Below are 17,295 nucleotides of genomic sequence, written 5' to 3' on the forward strand. Positions count from 1 at the left end.
TGAAAGAAACCTGCTCAGGTGCATGCTAGGATAGGACTCTCAAAACAGTAAAAAAACCCCACTTAATTGCCAAGTAGCTGCAGACCTATATAAGTCTTGGCTTTACCAGCATGCAGTGGTACCAGGGTAACTCAGCCAACTTTGACTATGGTGGAACTGGTCTACCCAGTTCAAGGAGCCCACTGTTCACCCACTGTTCCTATCAGAGTCTGACTAAAAAGACACTTCTGGTTTGCAGACAGGACCAAAGTGATGTGTGGCTATGGGCTGTCCACTATTTCTTTTTAGAAGCAGTTGTCATGCCCCTCCTTTAGCTAGCTTGGTGCTGACAAACAAAACCTGGCAGAAACCTAGGGCCAAATCATAACCTTTGCAGCGTCTGCCAAGACCTCTGGAACGCTGGCTCAGGGACGTGAGAGGCCTGATGACTCAGAAATCTTGCTGGAGAAGCCATGTAAAGACACTGGTTGACAATCTAATGGCATTCTACCATCCAGATGTCCCACCATGGCCCCATATATGCAAGCAAAGCTCTATAGGACCGACCCAGCTGTCAGGTACAAACCAACCTCACTGGCACAAAAAACAAAACCTAATTCCTGGCCCATGAAACTTCTAAGATAACACTTGTTTTGAGGTGATTAAAAGTGGTCACCGAGGTAAAGTAACAAATATTTGCCTAACTGAAACCACTCTACAGATCACTTGGGTACTGAATATGACATAAGAGACTGCAACCAACCAACCCATCCCCCAAATCATTTGGAATTTTTTTTAATCCTTTTATTCTTTTTTAACAAACGGCCCCAGGGATAGGGGATGAGAGGAGGGGAGAGGAGGGGAAGCAAGGCACCAGCCTGACAACCCTTCCCCACCCACCCCTTTCCCCCTTATATATATTTATAATCTATATACAAGCCCCGGGGGGTGGGGGGCAAAGGGAACTCCCTCAGCGGGGTGGGGGCAATCCAGGCTCCTTGTCCCCTCTGGACCCAGGCTCCTCTGCCCTTCGGGATGGCCCTTCTCGAGAAGGTGGCCCTGTCCGCTCCCAAGGTTTCGGCATCCAGCGCAGGGCATCTGGTGGGGAGGCCTGGGGGGCAGGCACATGTGGAAGAATTAAGTCAATCAGGGAGGTCAGGGATGGAAGGGTGGGAACTCAGGAGGAAACTCAACTCGGACTTGTGCCTACAGGGATTTCTCCTTCACCTGCTGGTAGAGGTCGATGCGCTGTGTGCGGAAGACTCCGCTATAGGTCGAAGGTGGGGCCTTGAGACGGGAATTGAGGCCAGAGAAAGACCTGGAGAAAGGATATTTGAGGCAACCTTCAGACCCCCCTCTGGTCCCCAAAGAAAGTAAATCCTTGGGGATGGCTTCTCCCCATTCCCTTCTCTTGCCTTCCAGATGGGGGAGTCCGTGATGACCCAGGTCCCCCAAGGTTGCTATTCAGTTTTCGATAATCCTGGAACGGCTTCAGTTCTACTGGGTGCAACTGAAGGAAAAAAGACTCATGAGCGTCCTGCCTCTCCACGTCTTCATCCTGATACTGAATCCTTACCCCTGAGTCTCGGGGTTCCCTAGCACTTCAGCTCCTGTACCTTACCTCTGCTCGCCCCAAGCTAGGGCCGAAGGGCCTGGCAGGTGAAGGCAGCACCCGAGTAGCAGGAGCAGGTGGGGGCCGCACAGCCAGACTGGGGGGCTGCAGAGGAGGGCCCACAGGTAACAGAGAGAGAGGGGGTGGGGCAGGAGGTGGTGCCGGTGGCAGGGAGCCAAAGTTCACCACAGGCAGCTGTGAGTCCACCATGGGCAGAAGCATCTGTAATGAGAAACAGGGCAGAGTGTGTTGGGGGCAGGGAGGAATGTCAGAAAACCAGGAAGAGTCCAAACAAGTAACAAAAAACGCTGGAGTTGGAAGGCAAAGCGCACAAAGGGGACTGGGAAAATAAAAAGTACCTGCTGGGCAGGGGCTCCTGAGGGGAGGAAGCCACTTTGGCCACCAGGCTGCAGAGGAGCAGAATAAAAATCTGAGGGGGATGGCAGATCCTGTCGCACCTGTTGGGGAACAGGGAGGACAATGTCAACTCCCAAGCACCCCACTCCTACCCCTAAGCCCAGCATCCGCCCGCCTCTCACCTGAAGCAAGGGTGGGTCTGGCAGAGGGCTAGGGCAGAAGGCTGGAGAGTAGAGGAAGGAAGGTGGAGGGTAGAGAACCCCTCCAGCCGGCAGCTTCCCCAGCTCTGTTGCTTGCAGTGCGGAGAAATCCAGAAACTGGCCCTTGACAGCTACCCCTGAGAGCAGTGCCGAGGGCGGGGCTGGGCCCGTGGAGAGGTACAGGGGCTGTGATCTGGAGGGAAATTGGGCCAAGGCGGGGGAGAGGTATCAGGAACCAGTCAACTCCTTTAGTCTGAAGTGGAAGTCCACCACCCTCCAGGTACCCTAGAAGTGTCTTCCCCTTCTCTCTTTCCCTGAACACAGTTCCATGTCCTTCTGAGATAAGTCTTACCTGTAAGGGTGCAGTGAGGGTGTCCCAGGACGGAAGCCTCCACTGTTGGGATGTAATTGAGAGTCTATGGCTCCTCCTGAGACCTGCAGGAGAGCAAGAATGGAACAGCTCGTTTTCCTGGTCAAAAAAACTCACCCACCCCACTAACTACAGCAAAGCAGGAAGAGAAATTTTAAAAACTGCAAATAGGAAAGGCTTGATTTTAGGGGACAGCAGACAGAGAGGGGTCCTTGAATAGGAAGCAAGACCTACCTGAGAACTGGGAGGCCCAGGGCTGCCATAGAAGATCTCAGGGTACAAGCGCTGGCCTGAGGAGCTGGTCTCGGGGCCACAGTGCCCAGAAGCCAGGTTCTTGGATTGTGGCTCAGCTGAGGCAGAAGCACTGGGGAGCAGCTCCCAGTCTCGGGCCATGGGAATGGCCTGGGAAGGAGAAGCCTTGTCAAGAGGGCCATCTATGCAGCCTGGATGCCCAGGTCACTCCCAGACTCTCCTCCAGGTGTCCAAAACCTGTCCTCAAAACCTCACTCTCCCACTTACCTCAGTAACTGATGCTGTTAACTCCTTCTCTGCTTTTAAACTCTCTCTCACAACCAGGCACAAGTCTGAGTCCTGTGATCATGAGGCAGGGGAGATGGTCCATGATTCAGACACGTGTCCTCCCCCACTTCCAGTCCTTCCCCTCTCTCCACCCAAGCCAAGACACCCCGATCCAGTCCACGCAGACCTTATCATTGGTACCAAACTGGACTGGAGGACCAGGTCTATGGGACGGCCGGAGGGAGCCAGGCTCTGGGCCTCGGTCTGTACGCTGCAGTCGTTCTGTGCCAATGGGCCCAGGGGGCAGAGGCTGCTCCCGGGGCAGCTCCTAAGTGGGGCAACACAGTGAAGTAGGGGTAGGGGGAGGAAAAGGAAGCTCAAATCAGCACACACAGGCAGAAGAAAGGGGAGACAAAAGCAAAGCCGAAGTCCCAGAAACATTCTTCTTATCCTTTATTGGTTGTTTACCTTTCTGTCCCCATCATGGGGGGCAGGTGGCCGTCTCCTAGGAGGTTCAGAGGGTTCAGAGCCAGGTGGACCCTCACCAGGAACAGCATTCAGGGGTGAGGGGCCTCCAGGTCGCTTGGGGGGCCCCTCTGCTGACCCCTTGAGTCCTCCATCAGGGGAACTTCGCTGGCTGCAGGGACCTGATGACACCTGAGAATCCCCACTCAGGTCCACCCCACTGTCAGACTGACTCATCTGAGAGGAGTGGAGAAGGAGTTAAGTCAGAGCAGGAAGCACCCCAATACCTGAATGAGGTACACACAGACAAACTATAGAAAGTAGACGACCATGTGACGAACAGCCCCACACTCATCCCAGGACAGTTGGGCAAGTAGGGCCGGTATTAAACAACATCCCAGCTCAGACACTCCCCCCTACTCTCTCACCTCTGTGCCAGCCACGTCCTCAAAAGGACTCAGGGGTTCCATCCAAGGCTCCATGGAGCCAGACTGGTAACTCTTTTGGCTAGTGGCTGGGAAAAGCACCAACACACAGAAGTGAGAGAAGACAGTTCTATGGTCCACCTTGCTCTAAGTCCTCTAACATTGTCCTTCCTTTTCAGCTGAACTCACCAGTATGTAAACGATTCCAGATGTGAGGGGTCAGGGCCTCTGTTCCTGCATCTCTGGACTCCCCCTGAGGGCCTGAGCCCTCGGGTTTGGGGCCCAAAAATCCAGAGCTATGAGAAGGTGGCAGTGATTCCTAAAAATGAGAGTCCAAAAACAAAACATGAATGAGATGGGAACTGGGCAATGCAAGCAAGTAAGACATAGAACCACACGTGTGGGGCAAAACGGGAGATAACGAGAAATAAGCAGTGACCAACGCTCAGAATATGGGGTGAAAACACAATAGCAGATATAGGAAAAAGAGTGGAGAAAACATGAAACTAGAGCTTTCAAAAGTGAGAGCAGTGAAATACTTCAACCCAGTCCCTCACCTCCTGCAGCAGCTCTGGTTTCCTAGGTGGCCGCTCTCGCCGTTTGGGGGGGAAGGGATTAACTCCAGCAGAGTCCCGGGGCGTCCCGCTCACCCCCCTCACCATCGGCCCTGGCTCCTCGAAATGGGGGTCTGGGGAGAAGGGGAAATTCATCAGCGTCTGCCTTGACTATCACCAAACTGAGCTTTGCCCTCTGTACTCCACCTCCCAATCCTACCACCCTCAGTACAGACACCTAGCACCAGGACTCCTGGGCCACACACTTCCCCCTTCAATGCCCTGGGAACCCTTAGCTCCTCCAGCTTACCTGAATTGCCGTCGTCATTGTTGGCCCTCTGAGGGTCATACCGGGTGGGGGGCCGAGGAGAGGGGCCTTGAGGGGCTTGGGGCAGCCCAGGCTTGGGCCTTGGGTGCCCCACTGGCGCAGCTGCACTTCCTTGGCGGCTGCTGAGCTGAGCCAGAGCCTGCTGGATGCCAGCAGGGTTGCTGTGGATAACTTGGTCCAAGCGGAAGACCGCAGAACTGCTGGGGGGCGGGGGAGGCAGAGGGAGCCCTGGGGGACGCTCCTCTGGGGGACGGCTGAAGAGAACAAAGAATCAGCTCCAGTATTTACGAAACTGTTACTGTTTTCCTTACAACTCTCTTCCACCTGTTCATCTTCAACCTGTTCTCTGTGCTAAAATCCAGGTGTTTCTGGAGCACTTTTTTTCTGGCCACACTATACAACTCCTGGGATCTTGGTCCCCTAACCAGGGATCAAACCTGAGCCCGGACAGTGAAAGCGCAGAGTCCTAACCTTGGGACCGCCAGGGAATCCTTGTTTGCCCACACTTCTAAGGAACTTTTACTCGTACAGGTGCACAAAGGAAAGCAAGGAACACGGGTGCTTCCGATGCCGTCCACCACTCTCCAGCCACTTCACCTGAACACAGAGGGCCTGGTGCCTAACAGCTCACCCCATGCACTGACCTCCAACTCCACTGCATCCAACCCGACTTCTCTAACAGGTTTTCTCCCCTCCCCCAACCTAACAATTCAAAAGAATAAACTGAACCACCTGCCCGTACCCACCTTCGGTTCTTGGGAGAGGGCCAGCTCCTCTTGTCCCCTCGCCCTGGGCCGGCCCTCCCCCCAGGACCCCCACCACCTCCTCCACTGCTGCCGCCACCGCCGCCAGACTTGCTGCTTGGGCCTGGGCGCCGGTTCTGCCTCTCCATGCCGGGTCGCTGACTTGAAAAGCTCCTCTTGCTCAAATCCTTGGCTCTCTGGCTCAGATCTCCACGGGACATGGTTGAGATGCCTGGTCCAGCACCACCTCCACTTCCTCCATGAGTCCCCACAGCTTTGGGGGTCAGCAGTGCTGGTGGCGGAGCTTCCTTGTCCCCCCGCCGCTCGCTGGCAAAGTCGCTGCTCTCAGAGGCCGTCTCCCACTCCTCGTTGGCTTGGTCCGAGTTCTGGTTTGACAGATCAGGAGACTTGGCTGCTGCCCGGCGAGGTGGTGGGGGCACTGCTACTGTTGTGAGGGCCTCCTCTGACCCAGGTGTAGAGGCTGGAGGAGCAAGGGAAGAGGGCTTGCCCTCAGCCCCTCTGGCAGCGTTCTCTCGTTCCTGTTTCAGTCTCCGGAAACGAGGTGGTTTGTCCTGCTGCTGAGCCCTCCCGTGTCGCCTCCTTCTGGGCCGCTCCCCGTCTTCCACAACCATGCCTCCATTGTTGCCTCCACTGCTGCCTCCTCGGGCCATAGGGCACAGAGGCCCCGGAGTCAGCTTCTCTTTCAGAGACTCCTTGCTTGGTGGCATAGGACCTGTTGGAGGCTTCTTTGGAGCCAGGGACTTGGTTGGGGGGCTCCAGCCCGGGCAAATGGGGGGAGGGGGCCGCCCACCCCCTCGTCCCCGACGGGATGGCACCCCTCTGGGAGTGAAGACTCGCCCACCTCGGGCAGTGGAAAAGCGGGCGGGGGCTGGTGAAGGAGGTGCTCCTGATGATGGGGGAGCAAGAGGGACCTGCGTAAGTACTCCTTCCTTGGTAGTGGGGGCCTCCTTGTCTGAGGGGGCCAGGTCACTCTCGTGGGTCTCACTGCCTGTCTCTGAGCCCCGCTGCCGGCGCCGCTTGGGGATCTCTTCATACTCCGAGCCCTCACTCCGTGTCTCGCTGGCAGTGCGGCCTCGGGGAGGATGGTTTGGTCCCCCTGTCCCACCTCCACGTCCATCATCTCCTCGAAACTCTCGGTAACTGCGGAACTCCCGGCTTCGGGCTCCCCGCCCCCGTCCCCCATAGGTCCCCCGAAAACCCCTCCCTCTGGCAAAATACTCCCCTCGGCCCCGACCCCGGCACGAGGTAGGACCCACTCTTTCATAGGAATAGTCCCTCCGAAGCCTTGGGGCAGGGGAAAGATTCCCACTGGGTGGGGTCTCCTTGGGGCCACCTATCTTTCCCTTCGCTGTCTTCAACGGGTCTGGCTTTGGAGCCTTGGGGGTTTCATCCCCCTGTTCAAGGGGCTTGGGGTTGGGGGGTAGCTCTTCAACTTTCGCAGGCGGTGGGGGTTTCTTTATCGGCCCAGCCCGGCGGGGAGGGGCCCCTGACTCCTCTGGAGGGATCCCACGACGACTGCTGCCTGGGCGTGGGCCCCAGCGGGTCTCCGTGCGGCTCTCTCTGCGAGGTGGTGGGGGGCCTTGGCCTCCAATTCCTCGGGAAGGCTTTCGACCAATTTCTGGCCCTGTCAGCTGTGGAGCCTCCTCCTTGGGGGTTTCCTTCTTGGGTGGTGGAGCTTGCATCTTGGCTGCCTCCTCATTGCCTGGGGGCCAGGGGAGTGGACGGGGCCCTGGGGGAGCTGGCTCCTCCAGAGGAAAGCGAGGGATTGGGGGCCCAGGGGCTCCATTCTCAGGAAAGCCTGGATAACTGGCCAGATAGGGTGGTGGGGGAGGTACTGGAGGGGTCTCGCTCCTGAAGAGGGAGACAGAAAAGATGGAAGTAAGTATCTCAAGACGAGGAAAATGAACTAGGTGGGGAAACAATGCTTTATTACTACGACCCAAACACTCCTTTCATGTTTATTCCTATCATTTCACCGATAATCCAAAGTACCTATTCTAGGTGTGTTTGCTAGAAACCCTCCCATTTCTCTACTCACACTCACCTCATCCCCTTCTCATCCTCATCAGCAGCCTGGCGCAGTGGTGAAGTAAGTGGGCGGGGGTCAGCAGGTGTGGTGGTGAAGACATCTCCTACCCAAGCCAACTTTGGATCCACTGGTGGGGTGCCCCGATCCCGTAAGAGGGGGGGTGCATGGCGCTCAAATGGCTCTGAACTTGAGCCCCCACTGTCTGAACGCTCCCGGGGAACTAGGCCTGAGAAAACCAAACAGTATGAGAAAAAGTATCCTTTTTTATGTTACAGGCCCTCCAGACCCAAAGCACCTCCCCAGTTCAATCCTCCACATCAGTCCGGTCAATGTCAGTGCCTCCATCTCCTGGGAGACAGTGCCTGCTCTCCTAAAACATGGTGAGCCACTCAGCTTCCCTACAGATCAATCTCTCAATCCCTCCACCCAAGGGAATCTTGGTTTAGGTGGGCATTACTACTTGACTCCTGCAACAAAGAGCTATCTTGGGAGTGCTAAGCTCCCCTCTTGATTGGTTGCCCTTCATCCCCATAACAAGACAAGGATACCTACTTCCCAAGACTAAGGGGTCCCTGACGCCCCACCTCGTCTACAGTGTCTTACCAGAGGGATGCACACCAGGAGGGTAGAAGTCCAGAGGGGGCCGGCCTTGGAGGAGCCGAGGGTCCACATAAGGAGGAATCATCATCCAGCGGGGATCAAAGTTCATAGGGGGCATGGGCGGGGGCCGGCCCAGAGCACCTGGGTATAGGGCCTTGGGGGGCGGGGGCGGAGCCTGTGGAGCTGGCACGGCCCCCATGGTCACAGGCTGCGGTGGTGACGGGGGCACTGGGGTAGGCTGGGCAGAGCCCTGCTGATGCTGCTGCCACTGCTGCTGCTGTTGCTGCTTCAACAGCTGCTCCTGGGGAAGGACAAAAGGAGTGAGAGGCATCAAAGGCCCAACCAGAACACAGGACTAGCAAAAACAAAACCCACATCAATGTGACACTTGGATTAGACAGAAACTAAGGTGACACAACGGAGACAGAACTGGCAGAGGGACCCAGGAAGTAACTTATGGATAGGCTAAATGTTGAAACCAAGCAGAGAAGCAGCCCTTAAGAGAAGTAATTTAGTTTCACCTGCTGCTGCCGCTGGAAACGAGGAGGCAATGATTTCTGATATTTGGGATAGCCCAAGCCTTGGCTGGGGGGCTGCCGGGTGGGACCAACTCCATCACCCTTGGGTTCCGCCTTTGGGGCTGGGGGTGTGGCAGGGGAAGGAACCTCTTCTGGTGGTTCAGGACCCTCTTTTGAGGGCACTTGAGGTTCCACTGCATTGAAAAAAAGATAATCAGAGCGATCTAGTCCACCAACAGATATTCCACGAACACCCCATAATTTCAGCACTCACTTCTAGCAGCCCCTCTAGAAATAAGACTATCCCATTTAAAACCCATGAAAACACTTCAAGGTCTCTCAAAAGCCAATGGTGGTGGCGTTAATTTCCCATGAAATCATCAAAAGTAACACTTCCTTCGGCCTGCTCCACTCTAGGCCTATAGGGAAGTGGTTTTAGGTTACTACTTATTCAGGAACTCAGGTAAGAAAACCTTTTCCCCTCAGATGTCCATAGAAGCAAAAAGATCCATTTCACCCATACCAGTGACAGTCCAACGAACCCAAACTGCCTTTTATCTCCTTTACTCACATCCTTACCACCTGCACCCTCAACCCCAAGCAGACAGAAGATCTACCCATCACCATCTCCATCATACCTGCACTGGCTTCGAAGCTGCCACTGCTGGTGCTATTGGCACTGCCCCCACCACTCACTGCAGTGGGAGCCAGAGCCACACCTGGAGTGGGGGTGGACTGGGCAGGAGAGGACTGTGTCGACTCTTCCGGTTCTTTTTCAGGTGTTGGAACTGGGGCCGGTGGAGGAGCTGGAGGCGTTGGGAGTTCTTTGGGGACTGCAGGTGGTGGAGCGGGAGCAGGAGGGGTAGCAGGTGGTGCAGCAGGCTCTGCTTTGAGCCGCTTGTCAGGTGCCCCAAACTTCTCATCAAGTCGCTTGAGTTTCTCGGCACAGGCTGCCCTGCGCTCCTCCTGCATGCGCCGCTCCTCTTCCTCTCGCCGGCGCCGAGCCCTCTCCACAGCCAGGGAGATTTCAGACGAAGACTGCTTTCGCCGCTGCCGCCAAGCCTCATCCTCGTCTTCGGGTGCTGGGGGCTTGCAGGGAGGGCCCCCGCGATCCTGTCAGTGGGCAGACCCAGCAGGGTCAGAGGTGTCAGTTACTATGTTTCTTACTATCTCTTTCACAGACTAATCAACTGTCTCTAGCTGCCGGTACAAAGACCAGGCCTTGGGGCTGATGGCCTCTCATGGCAGGGACAAACTCATCATCCTAGTCTTTTTTCTTCTTTTTCAAGACCCAAAGACCCCAGGTGTCCTTGTTTTTCCTAACTAGCATTTCTCTCTTCACCCTAACCCGCCTAACACCAACGATGTTCCAAACCCTTTCAGATATGCTCCACAGCTCTACACTTACTGCAGCCCATTTTTGGCCCTCCCTCCAGCTTCCTCTTATTACTGCTGCTTCGATTACTCAGCTGAAACTAGTCTCCCCAAAGCGACCCTCTCAACCCCTCATTGTAGACACTCACTGGGTAGTCCCCAGGGGGGCCCCAGTTCCCGGCGGGGCCTCGGTGGGGTGGGGGTGGGGGAGGCTTTGGGGCAGGAGGCCCCGGCTCTGTCTCTGGAGGCCGAGAGGTCTCTGCCCAGGCCGTCTTGGGAGGGGGTGGTTCGCTGCCGGGGGAGTTGCCCTTTTTGCCATCTGCTTCAGGGGGCCGTTCCTCACCACCAGCTGACTGGGACTCCTTGCTGTGAGGAGACCAACAGTGGAATTAAAATCAGCTGCAACCCAGCTCTTTTAAGAGTACACTACCATAAGACAAACAGCCCCTCCACTCCCCAGAGAGCCCTAAACTCACTGGCCCTCAGGTCCCTCCTCATCGGAGTCTCGTCCATCTTCCTCATCGCTGAACTTGAGCTTCTCAGTGTAGTCGACCTCCTCGTGGGCCCCTAAGGGGAAAAGTGAAGCATGGTAACCCAAGCATTCTGCTCTCCCATCTTGAGTACCACTACACGGTTGGATGCGCTACCAAGGCCAACTGCCCTCTTCCCTCTGGCATCTAGATTCACCACGACTGTCAATTTCACTCCTCTGACTCCTTCTCCACCAGGATTTGGCTTTCTTCCGGGTATCTACCCTATCCCTCAATGTCTATTCCCACAATGAACCATTGTTTTCTCATCAGATTTTGCTATTTAAAACTGAAATACTTGCGAATTCCCCGGCGGTCCAGTGCTTAGGAATCCACACTTTCATTGCCAAGTGCCTGCGTTCAATCCCTAGTCAGGGAACTAAGACCCCACAAGCTGTACAGTGCGGCCCAAACCAAACCAAACCAAACCCCCAAAACAAAACTAAAATACTTGGTCCTTAACATCCACTCACCTGCCCAACCATCATCATTCTCCTGGTCCAACTGGTCAAACTCTTTGAGATTATCTTCTTTAAGAATGGAAGGCCGACCCACAGGCTCTACAAGACGCATTGGTGGCCCTGACCCTCGGGGGCCTGCCACACGGGGGAAACGGCTGTGTATGAAAAGGGAAAGGAGAGAAGATAAATGAAGGCTGAATTGAATAATCACAAACTGAGCCTCCTGGCTAGAAAACCATCTCCTCAGCAGGCTTCCCCTGTCTCCAAGCACAAATCCAGACCTAGATTACTCACCTGGGCCCATCGGGCGTGGGGTATCTGTAAGGCCCCTGGGGTCCATAGGGCGGAGGGAACGGGAGATATGGGGGATACATCTGCAAAAGAGCCCAACAGTAGCCGCTTAGAGGAGCAGACAAACAGCCTACCACAGCCCTAAACCTCTCATCCTCCCACCCTCACAGACCTCTGCTTTCCAGCTGTCCCCTCCAAAGACTAAGTTGTAACTCCTAACTCTAGCTTCCAGCACAATCAATCCAAAAGAAGATATCCTAACTTACGAAGGGCGGCATCATTCCGCGGTAGGGAGGGAACTGGGGTGGGCCCGAAGGCTGCAGTCCACCCCGGGGATCATGGCCGTGATGAAGTTTGGAGTCCGGGCCCTCCAGCTCATCAGGGCCACGCCCACCTCCGTCCCTCCAAGTTGTAGAATCTGTATTTTGGAAAAGACAGAGAGTGAACATAGCTGAAAATGATGAGGAGAAAGATGAATAAGCCAGCACTTCACTCTGAAATGGAATAAGGTAATATCCTGGTCAAAAGGTGGATTCCTAACCCATTCACTCACTAATAGTGGCCACTCACTTTGGGGGCGGAGGCTTGGTCCGGGCCCAGACAACTGTTCGGCAGACTCCCTTTCCTTGGCAGCCTTGTCCTGGTCGCCAGCCGCCTGCAGGGTCGGAAATTCCTCTCGAGAGAATCGTGACAGTAGGCTTGATGCCCTTCCACCTGTTGGGGTTGAGGCACAAGAGACACAAGTATCTTTACTGAGGATACACTGTGAAAGTGTAACGCTCTGACAGGTACCGATCCAGTTCTGCCTCCAAACTCACCCCCTATGTATTAGGTGTTCATTCTTCAAGAAACAAGATCAGTTTGGGGATACCCACCTCTCACTTTCACATAAATCTGCAACAAATCTTGCTCATGTGTTTTGCAAGAAACCAAATATGTGATCCAAAATTTTGCCAAAAGATTACAAGAACACTTTGCTGAAGGTATAGTGCAGGACTCCTGCCTACTATGGTGCCCAGAGAGACCTCCTCAAACAGCCTTGTGCTCACCATCTCCATGTGCTCCATGGGTGACGCTGGCTTGTGCCCAGGACTTTACCCCGCTTGGAACCGAAGGAGTGTTCTGGGGAAGCAGAGAGATAATGGTGACATGATGAGGAGCTACAAGCCATTCTTGCCCCTGCTCCCTAAAAAACATCCAGTTTTTCAGATACCTCGGGGGCTGCTGGCGGTCGTTTCGATTGGTTGGAGGCAGGCGTCTGTGAAGCCGGCAGTGGCTGCGATTCCGGCTGCTGAGCGGTTGAGGCATCGGAACTGAAGGGATGGTAAGGTGGGAAGGTTATTCAGAGTCTGAGATGGTACCGGCTCCTCTGCTTCTCCAACTGGTGGAGGACAGGAACCAAACCCAGGCCTTCTCACTACTTTTTACAAGTTTTAGGACAAAACACCATAAGCTCATCAAGCTTGCATAGACTGTCATCTGTTCTTCAAACTTTCCTCACACCTGACAAAAAATTAAAGGTACCACTCCTTAGTCATTTAACAGGAGTCCTGCAATATGCAGGAAAGGGTCTTTCCTCTTTGTCTCTGACTCTCATCTGGCCACATTAGTACAAGCCCCAATTCATCCTGAAGTTCAAAGTTAAAATATTCCTAACTCTAGATCCCCCAGGTTTCCACCCACCTCTTGGGGTCGGACTGCTCCTGTTTGCTTGCCCATCCTGTTCCGTCTTTCGGCACTAATGAGACATTGGGGTCATTGCCTTTGTTCTCGGCTTTCAGGCTTGGAAGGTTGGCCGGGGGTGGCATACGCCGAGCAATGGCAACTTTCCCGAGACTCTGCAGGCCATGGCGAGGGGCAACTGGAGAAAAGATGGAGAGAGAATGGAAAATGCCTCTAAAGGGAAATCTGACAGCATCCTACCCGAGGCCCCGTTTACAGACATCGCCAACGTCTTCTCTTATAAAGCTTCTCTCTCTTTGCCCTAGGCAGTCTCTGAAATTCTATCAACAAGGAAGGCTGAAGGGCTTTACACTCAGTAATTCTATGTGGGATGGTTGATCTTGAGCCTGCAAGGAGCAAGCTGGCCCTAGACTTCTCCAAGTCCACATTTCTTTGCCTCCAATTCTTACGTGTCCAAAGACAGGAAACCACAGACACGCCTTTGTAGGAGGATGCTGGTGTTCACCAAAAGCACAACGTCCCCTACAGGATCCAAGATAAAACTGGAAAGTCTTTAGTGTTCCTCTAACCTTTTGATATATGTACTACAGGTGTTTCCCTTCAAAGAGCTCTGAAATACATGACCCATTCATGCTCATCCTCCAATAATTAGGAACATCAGTGCAGGACCCTCACCAGCGGGTTTCTGGATCTCTAAAGACTTGCCCTTATATGTATCAAACAGGTTGAGCGAGGAATACTTCTTTCCATCCTTCCCCTTGGCAGTCGGCCCCGAGCGATCGGACATTGCGCTGGAAGCTCATTGAGTACGTTGGGTCCTACAGGCGCCTCCCCCAAAACGTGCCGGAACCTGTGACCAGACACCAAGTGTTTCACTCTCTGCTCCACCAAGGGCCTCCCAATAGAAGCCTAGATGCTCCCTTTTATTCTTACTGGGGCCCAGACACATGGCCCTCTTATGCCTCTTCCTCTAGCCTATTCAAACACCCCAGTTCCTTTAAGCAACCATCTTCCTCACAGAGCCCAAATGCCATATTTCCTCTTTCCCCCAGACACCCCTTGCCAAGGAAACCCAAATAAAAATCCAGTATCTTCCTAGTATAAACACTCTCCCCTTTGTGCCAATCTATAAAGGGTTGCAACCTCATTACGCCCACAAGTAATAATCTCTCTCCATCAAAATCATTTCAGATACCTACAATAAAAACAAGTTCAAGCCCTAGAGAAAACCAGAAGCATATAGATCCGTCATGGAAGGAAGAGAGGTTTAGCTCTCCTACTCATTAGATACCAGCTTCCTAAGTTTGCCCTGGGTTCTAGTCCCTGCAGTCTCCCTCCCATCCGGCAAAGTTTTGCAGGAAGGTATGCAGGAGTTTAAGGATTTTATGAGCTTGCTCAGCCAGACTGGGGGATGGTGCCAGAGAATTCCTCAGGGAACAACTGGGGCACTACATATTCCCAAGCTACAGAAACAAGTATTTTGAATATTCCATCTTTTCCTACACTTGCCCCCATCGCAGCTCCTGGAAAAAAGTTTGTCTGAAGATGGCATACTGGTGGGCTCTGGTTTACCCTACATACACGTGGGTAAAACAAAGCATTATGGATCCACGTCAAGAACACCAAGTAACCATGGGGCCAAGGCTGGAATCAACTTCATTTTCCTACCCCCCATCAGCAGTCATTTCTTTCCCTGATTTTCCTTGTTCCCCAAGCCGACCAAACTCTCCAACATCGGTTAGTGTTCCTGGGTGACCAGGCATTTGTTTGTAGACAATGGTGTAAAGGAAAGAGAGAGGGAGTTGGTGAGATATCCAGACAAGACCAGGATGACAACTAAAATCAAGAACTTTAAGCCACATTAGATGAGGAGATGGGGGTAGCTTTGGAGGTGTTTAAGAAGGCCAGTCTTTGAAAATTTATGAAGGGAACAGAGATAGAATAATGAAAAAAAAAAACAAAACTAAATAACAGAGAATTATGAAAGCCGGTGGAAAATAATACACGTAAGCGGGAATGGCAGGAAAAGGATGCAGACTAAAGGAAGCAATGTCAGGAGACCCAGGAGAGAGGAGGAGTTGGGATAGAAAGGTGATAAGGAAGATGAGAAATGAAAAAAGCAGAGAAGATGAGGAACGTATAAAGCACAGATGCGGGATAAAAGCAGGGTTCCAGAGTGGGAGTGACTGAACGAGAAGTGGGGCGTCAAAAAAGGGAGACCTTAGCGCTGGGTGATGGGAGGGGTCCACTATGGAGGAAAGAAGACTCTTGGGAGAGCAGGACAGTCAGGCGCGGCCCACTCCAGAGCGGCAGCAGGGAAGGGGACCCATAAATAGGGGTGATAGTCCAGGAGCGCAAGGGGGGTGGGGAGTTATGGCCCAGGAGCCAGGGGGGAGGTCTCCCCATGAAGCCAGAAGGTGAGTGGGTACGGGCAGGTTATAGGCTCAGAGACGGGCTAGAGATGCGGGTCCCAGGGTGGGAGTATCGTAGGGGGAGGGGCAGGCAGGGCCCGGCAGCAGGAGGACAAAATGGCGGCGGCTAATGGCAGCTTCTCCTCCCCCCGGCCCGCCGCCGCCGCCGCCGCTGCCGCCGCCACCACCGCTCCCGCGCCGGAAAAGGGCGTTAGCATTCGGCTCGCCCAGACTCACCTGGCCGGGTGCGCGGGGGTCCGGGACCGGGGCCTAGGCGCCTCCCCGGGGTGGGATGGCGGTGGGGCGGGGGCGGATGGCGGCGGATGGCGCCGGGTTCGGCTCCTCCCGTCTCCCTCGCTCACTCCGCGGCTGGGCTCCGACTAACGGCCCATCCGGGCAACCGCCGCCCCCGGGAGTGCCCCCCCTCCTGCCTCTCTCCGCGCCTGGACACGCCCCTTTATTTGCATAAAGGGCGGGGCACCTTCTACCCTATCCCTCTTTACTTCCAGGGCTGTCCTTTTTTTAAAAAAAAAGCAGAGCGTGCGAAGCTGACATAAGTTATTTGCATAAAGAGGAGGGACTTATAGGCGCTAGGACGCCGATTGGCTGAAGAGGCAGGCTCCCGGCGTCGGCCGTTGAGACGTGCAGAGGGGGCGGGAATGCGGTGCCGGTCGGCCTGGGTGTTGGGACGCAGAATTTGCACGACGACTAGGGGGAGAAAGAGGCGGAGCGTGCGTAGTGCGTTCGTGGAAAGATGGGAACGGAGAGACGTAGAGACGCCAAGAGTGGAAGGAAACGATGCTAGGCCTATAGTACTATCCGCAAAGGAGATAGAGCTAGAAGACTGGGCGGAAGGGACTAGCTGCCGGAGGGCGGAGCTTACGTAACCAGGGAAGAGCTCCAACTCACGCTTATCTTCGCGAGAGGTGAAAGCATGAGGGGGCGGGGGCCTTCATTTATTAAATCACGTCATGCAAATAAGGTAGATTGACAGGCCAATCCAAGAGTCCAGGGGAGTGCATCACGGAACAGAGGCAGTCTGTGAGTAGTTCTACTTATTTGCATAATATATGCAAATCGCTTGGACAAAGATAGGGTACAAATAACCTATTCCTCAAAATATTGGCAACTAATGACTAAGGCATTTAATTTTATAATCTGTAATTTTCGTGAATATATTTATATATCTGATATTATTGACAGTTTCCGTTTACTTCATAACGGGTTTAATTCTGCGAAATGCAGTACCATTCCCCTCCTTTGTCTCCGATTACGTGTGTGTGTGTGTGTGTGTGTAGTCGCTCAGTCGTGTCTGACTCTTTGGGACCGCATGGACTGGGACTACATGGACTGTACCCTTCCAGGTTCCTCTGTCCGGTGGAATTTTCCAGGCGATCTTGAACTGAGTTGCCATTTTCTACTCCAGGGGATCCTTCCAATCCATCCCAATCCAGGTATCGAACCCATGTCTCTTGCGTCTCCCACACTGGCAGAGAGCCACCTGGGAAGCTCTGTTACTCGTGTGTGTGTGTGTGTGTGTGTGTGTGTGTGTGTGTGTGTGAGAGAGAGAGAGAGAGAGCGCGCGAGCGAGCGCGTGCTGAGTCCTCTCCGACTCTTCAAACCCATGGATTTATTCTGCTCTAATCATACCCCCTACTTGTTCAGCAAATCATTCAACATCTATTTTTTACCCATTGGGTATATATTAAAAAATAGGGGTTTCCCTGGTAAAGAATCTGCGTGCAATGCAGGAAACCCAGGTTGGATCGCTGGGTGGGGAAGATCCGCTGGAGAAGGAAATGGCAACCAGTCCATTTCTTCAGTA

General features: G+C 54.0%; 2 protein-coding genes and 1 non-coding gene across 4 annotated transcripts in view; 1 reads left to right on the forward strand and 2 right to left on the reverse strand.

Annotated features, from left to right (window-relative positions):
* Positions 1 to 758: 758 nt before the first annotated feature.
* Positions 759 to 15,887, reverse strand: PRRC2A (proline rich coiled-coil 2A). The gene is made up of 31 exons (XM_027524099.1): positions 15,708 to 15,887; positions 13,735 to 13,909; positions 13,060 to 13,237; positions 12,590 to 12,689; positions 12,426 to 12,498; positions 11,947 to 12,090; positions 11,643 to 11,794; positions 11,380 to 11,459; positions 11,098 to 11,240; positions 10,571 to 10,661; positions 10,244 to 10,460; positions 9,359 to 9,833; positions 8,724 to 8,914; positions 8,206 to 8,503; positions 7,618 to 7,828; positions 5,556 to 7,424; positions 4,792 to 5,063; positions 4,485 to 4,615; positions 4,117 to 4,246; positions 3,931 to 4,016; positions 3,506 to 3,739; positions 3,225 to 3,365; positions 3,038 to 3,109; positions 2,753 to 2,920; positions 2,501 to 2,583; positions 2,131 to 2,341; positions 1,951 to 2,049; positions 1,601 to 1,813; positions 1,395 to 1,489; positions 1,207 to 1,297; positions 759 to 1,090 (listed from the first exon to the last, which is right to left on the reverse strand). The coding sequence occupies exons 2-31, from the start codon at positions 13,844 to 13,846 to the stop codon at positions 950 to 952; spliced, it is 6,501 nt and encodes a 2,166-aa protein (XP_027379900.1). The 5' UTR covers positions 13,847 to 13,909; positions 15,708 to 15,887; the 3' UTR covers positions 759 to 949.
* LOC113882332 lies at positions 13,421 to 13,551 on the reverse strand. Its single transcript, XR_003508345.1, has one exon. It is a non-coding gene; the product is annotated as a small nucleolar RNA SNORA38 (small nucleolar RNA).
* A 70-nt stretch (positions 15,888 to 15,957) lies between the features above and the next one.
* The window catches only part of NCR3 (natural cytotoxicity triggering receptor 3), a 33,190-nt gene continuing 31,852 nt past the window's right edge, over positions 15,958 to 17,295 (forward strand). Inside the window, exons 1-2 of one of the 2 annotated variants that reach the window (XM_027524128.1) lie at positions 15,958 to 16,511; positions 16,835 to 16,924. The gene's annotated coding sequence lies outside the window, so the exon portion shown is untranslated. The remainder of the gene's footprint in view (positions 16,512 to 16,834; positions 16,925 to 17,295) is intronic. The other variant, XM_027524127.1, reaches the window with a different exon arrangement.

Source organism: Bos indicus x Bos taurus, chromosome 23 (assembly GCF_003369695.1).
Source record: "Bos indicus x Bos taurus breed Angus x Brahman F1 hybrid chromosome 23, Bos_hybrid_MaternalHap_v2.0, whole genome shotgun sequence".
NCBI classification, from domain to species: Eukaryota; Metazoa; Chordata; class Mammalia; order Artiodactyla; family Bovidae; genus Bos; species Bos indicus x Bos taurus.

Excerpts from the sequence above, each read along its gene's own strand:
- PRRC2A (XM_027524099.1), bottom strand. The coding sequence starts at position 13,846 with ATGTCCGATCGCTCGGGGCCGACTGCCAAGGGGAAGGATGGAAAGAAG. Across the intron at positions 7,425-7,617 it reads GAGGATGAGAAGGGGATGAG|GAGCGAGACCCCTCCAGTAC; the intron begins GTGAGTGTGAGT and ends CTCCCTCTTCAG. Across the intron at positions 2,921-3,037 it reads TAACAGCATCAGTTACTGAG|GCCATTCCCATGGCCCGAGA; the intron begins GTAAGTGGGAGA and ends TCTCCTTCCCAG.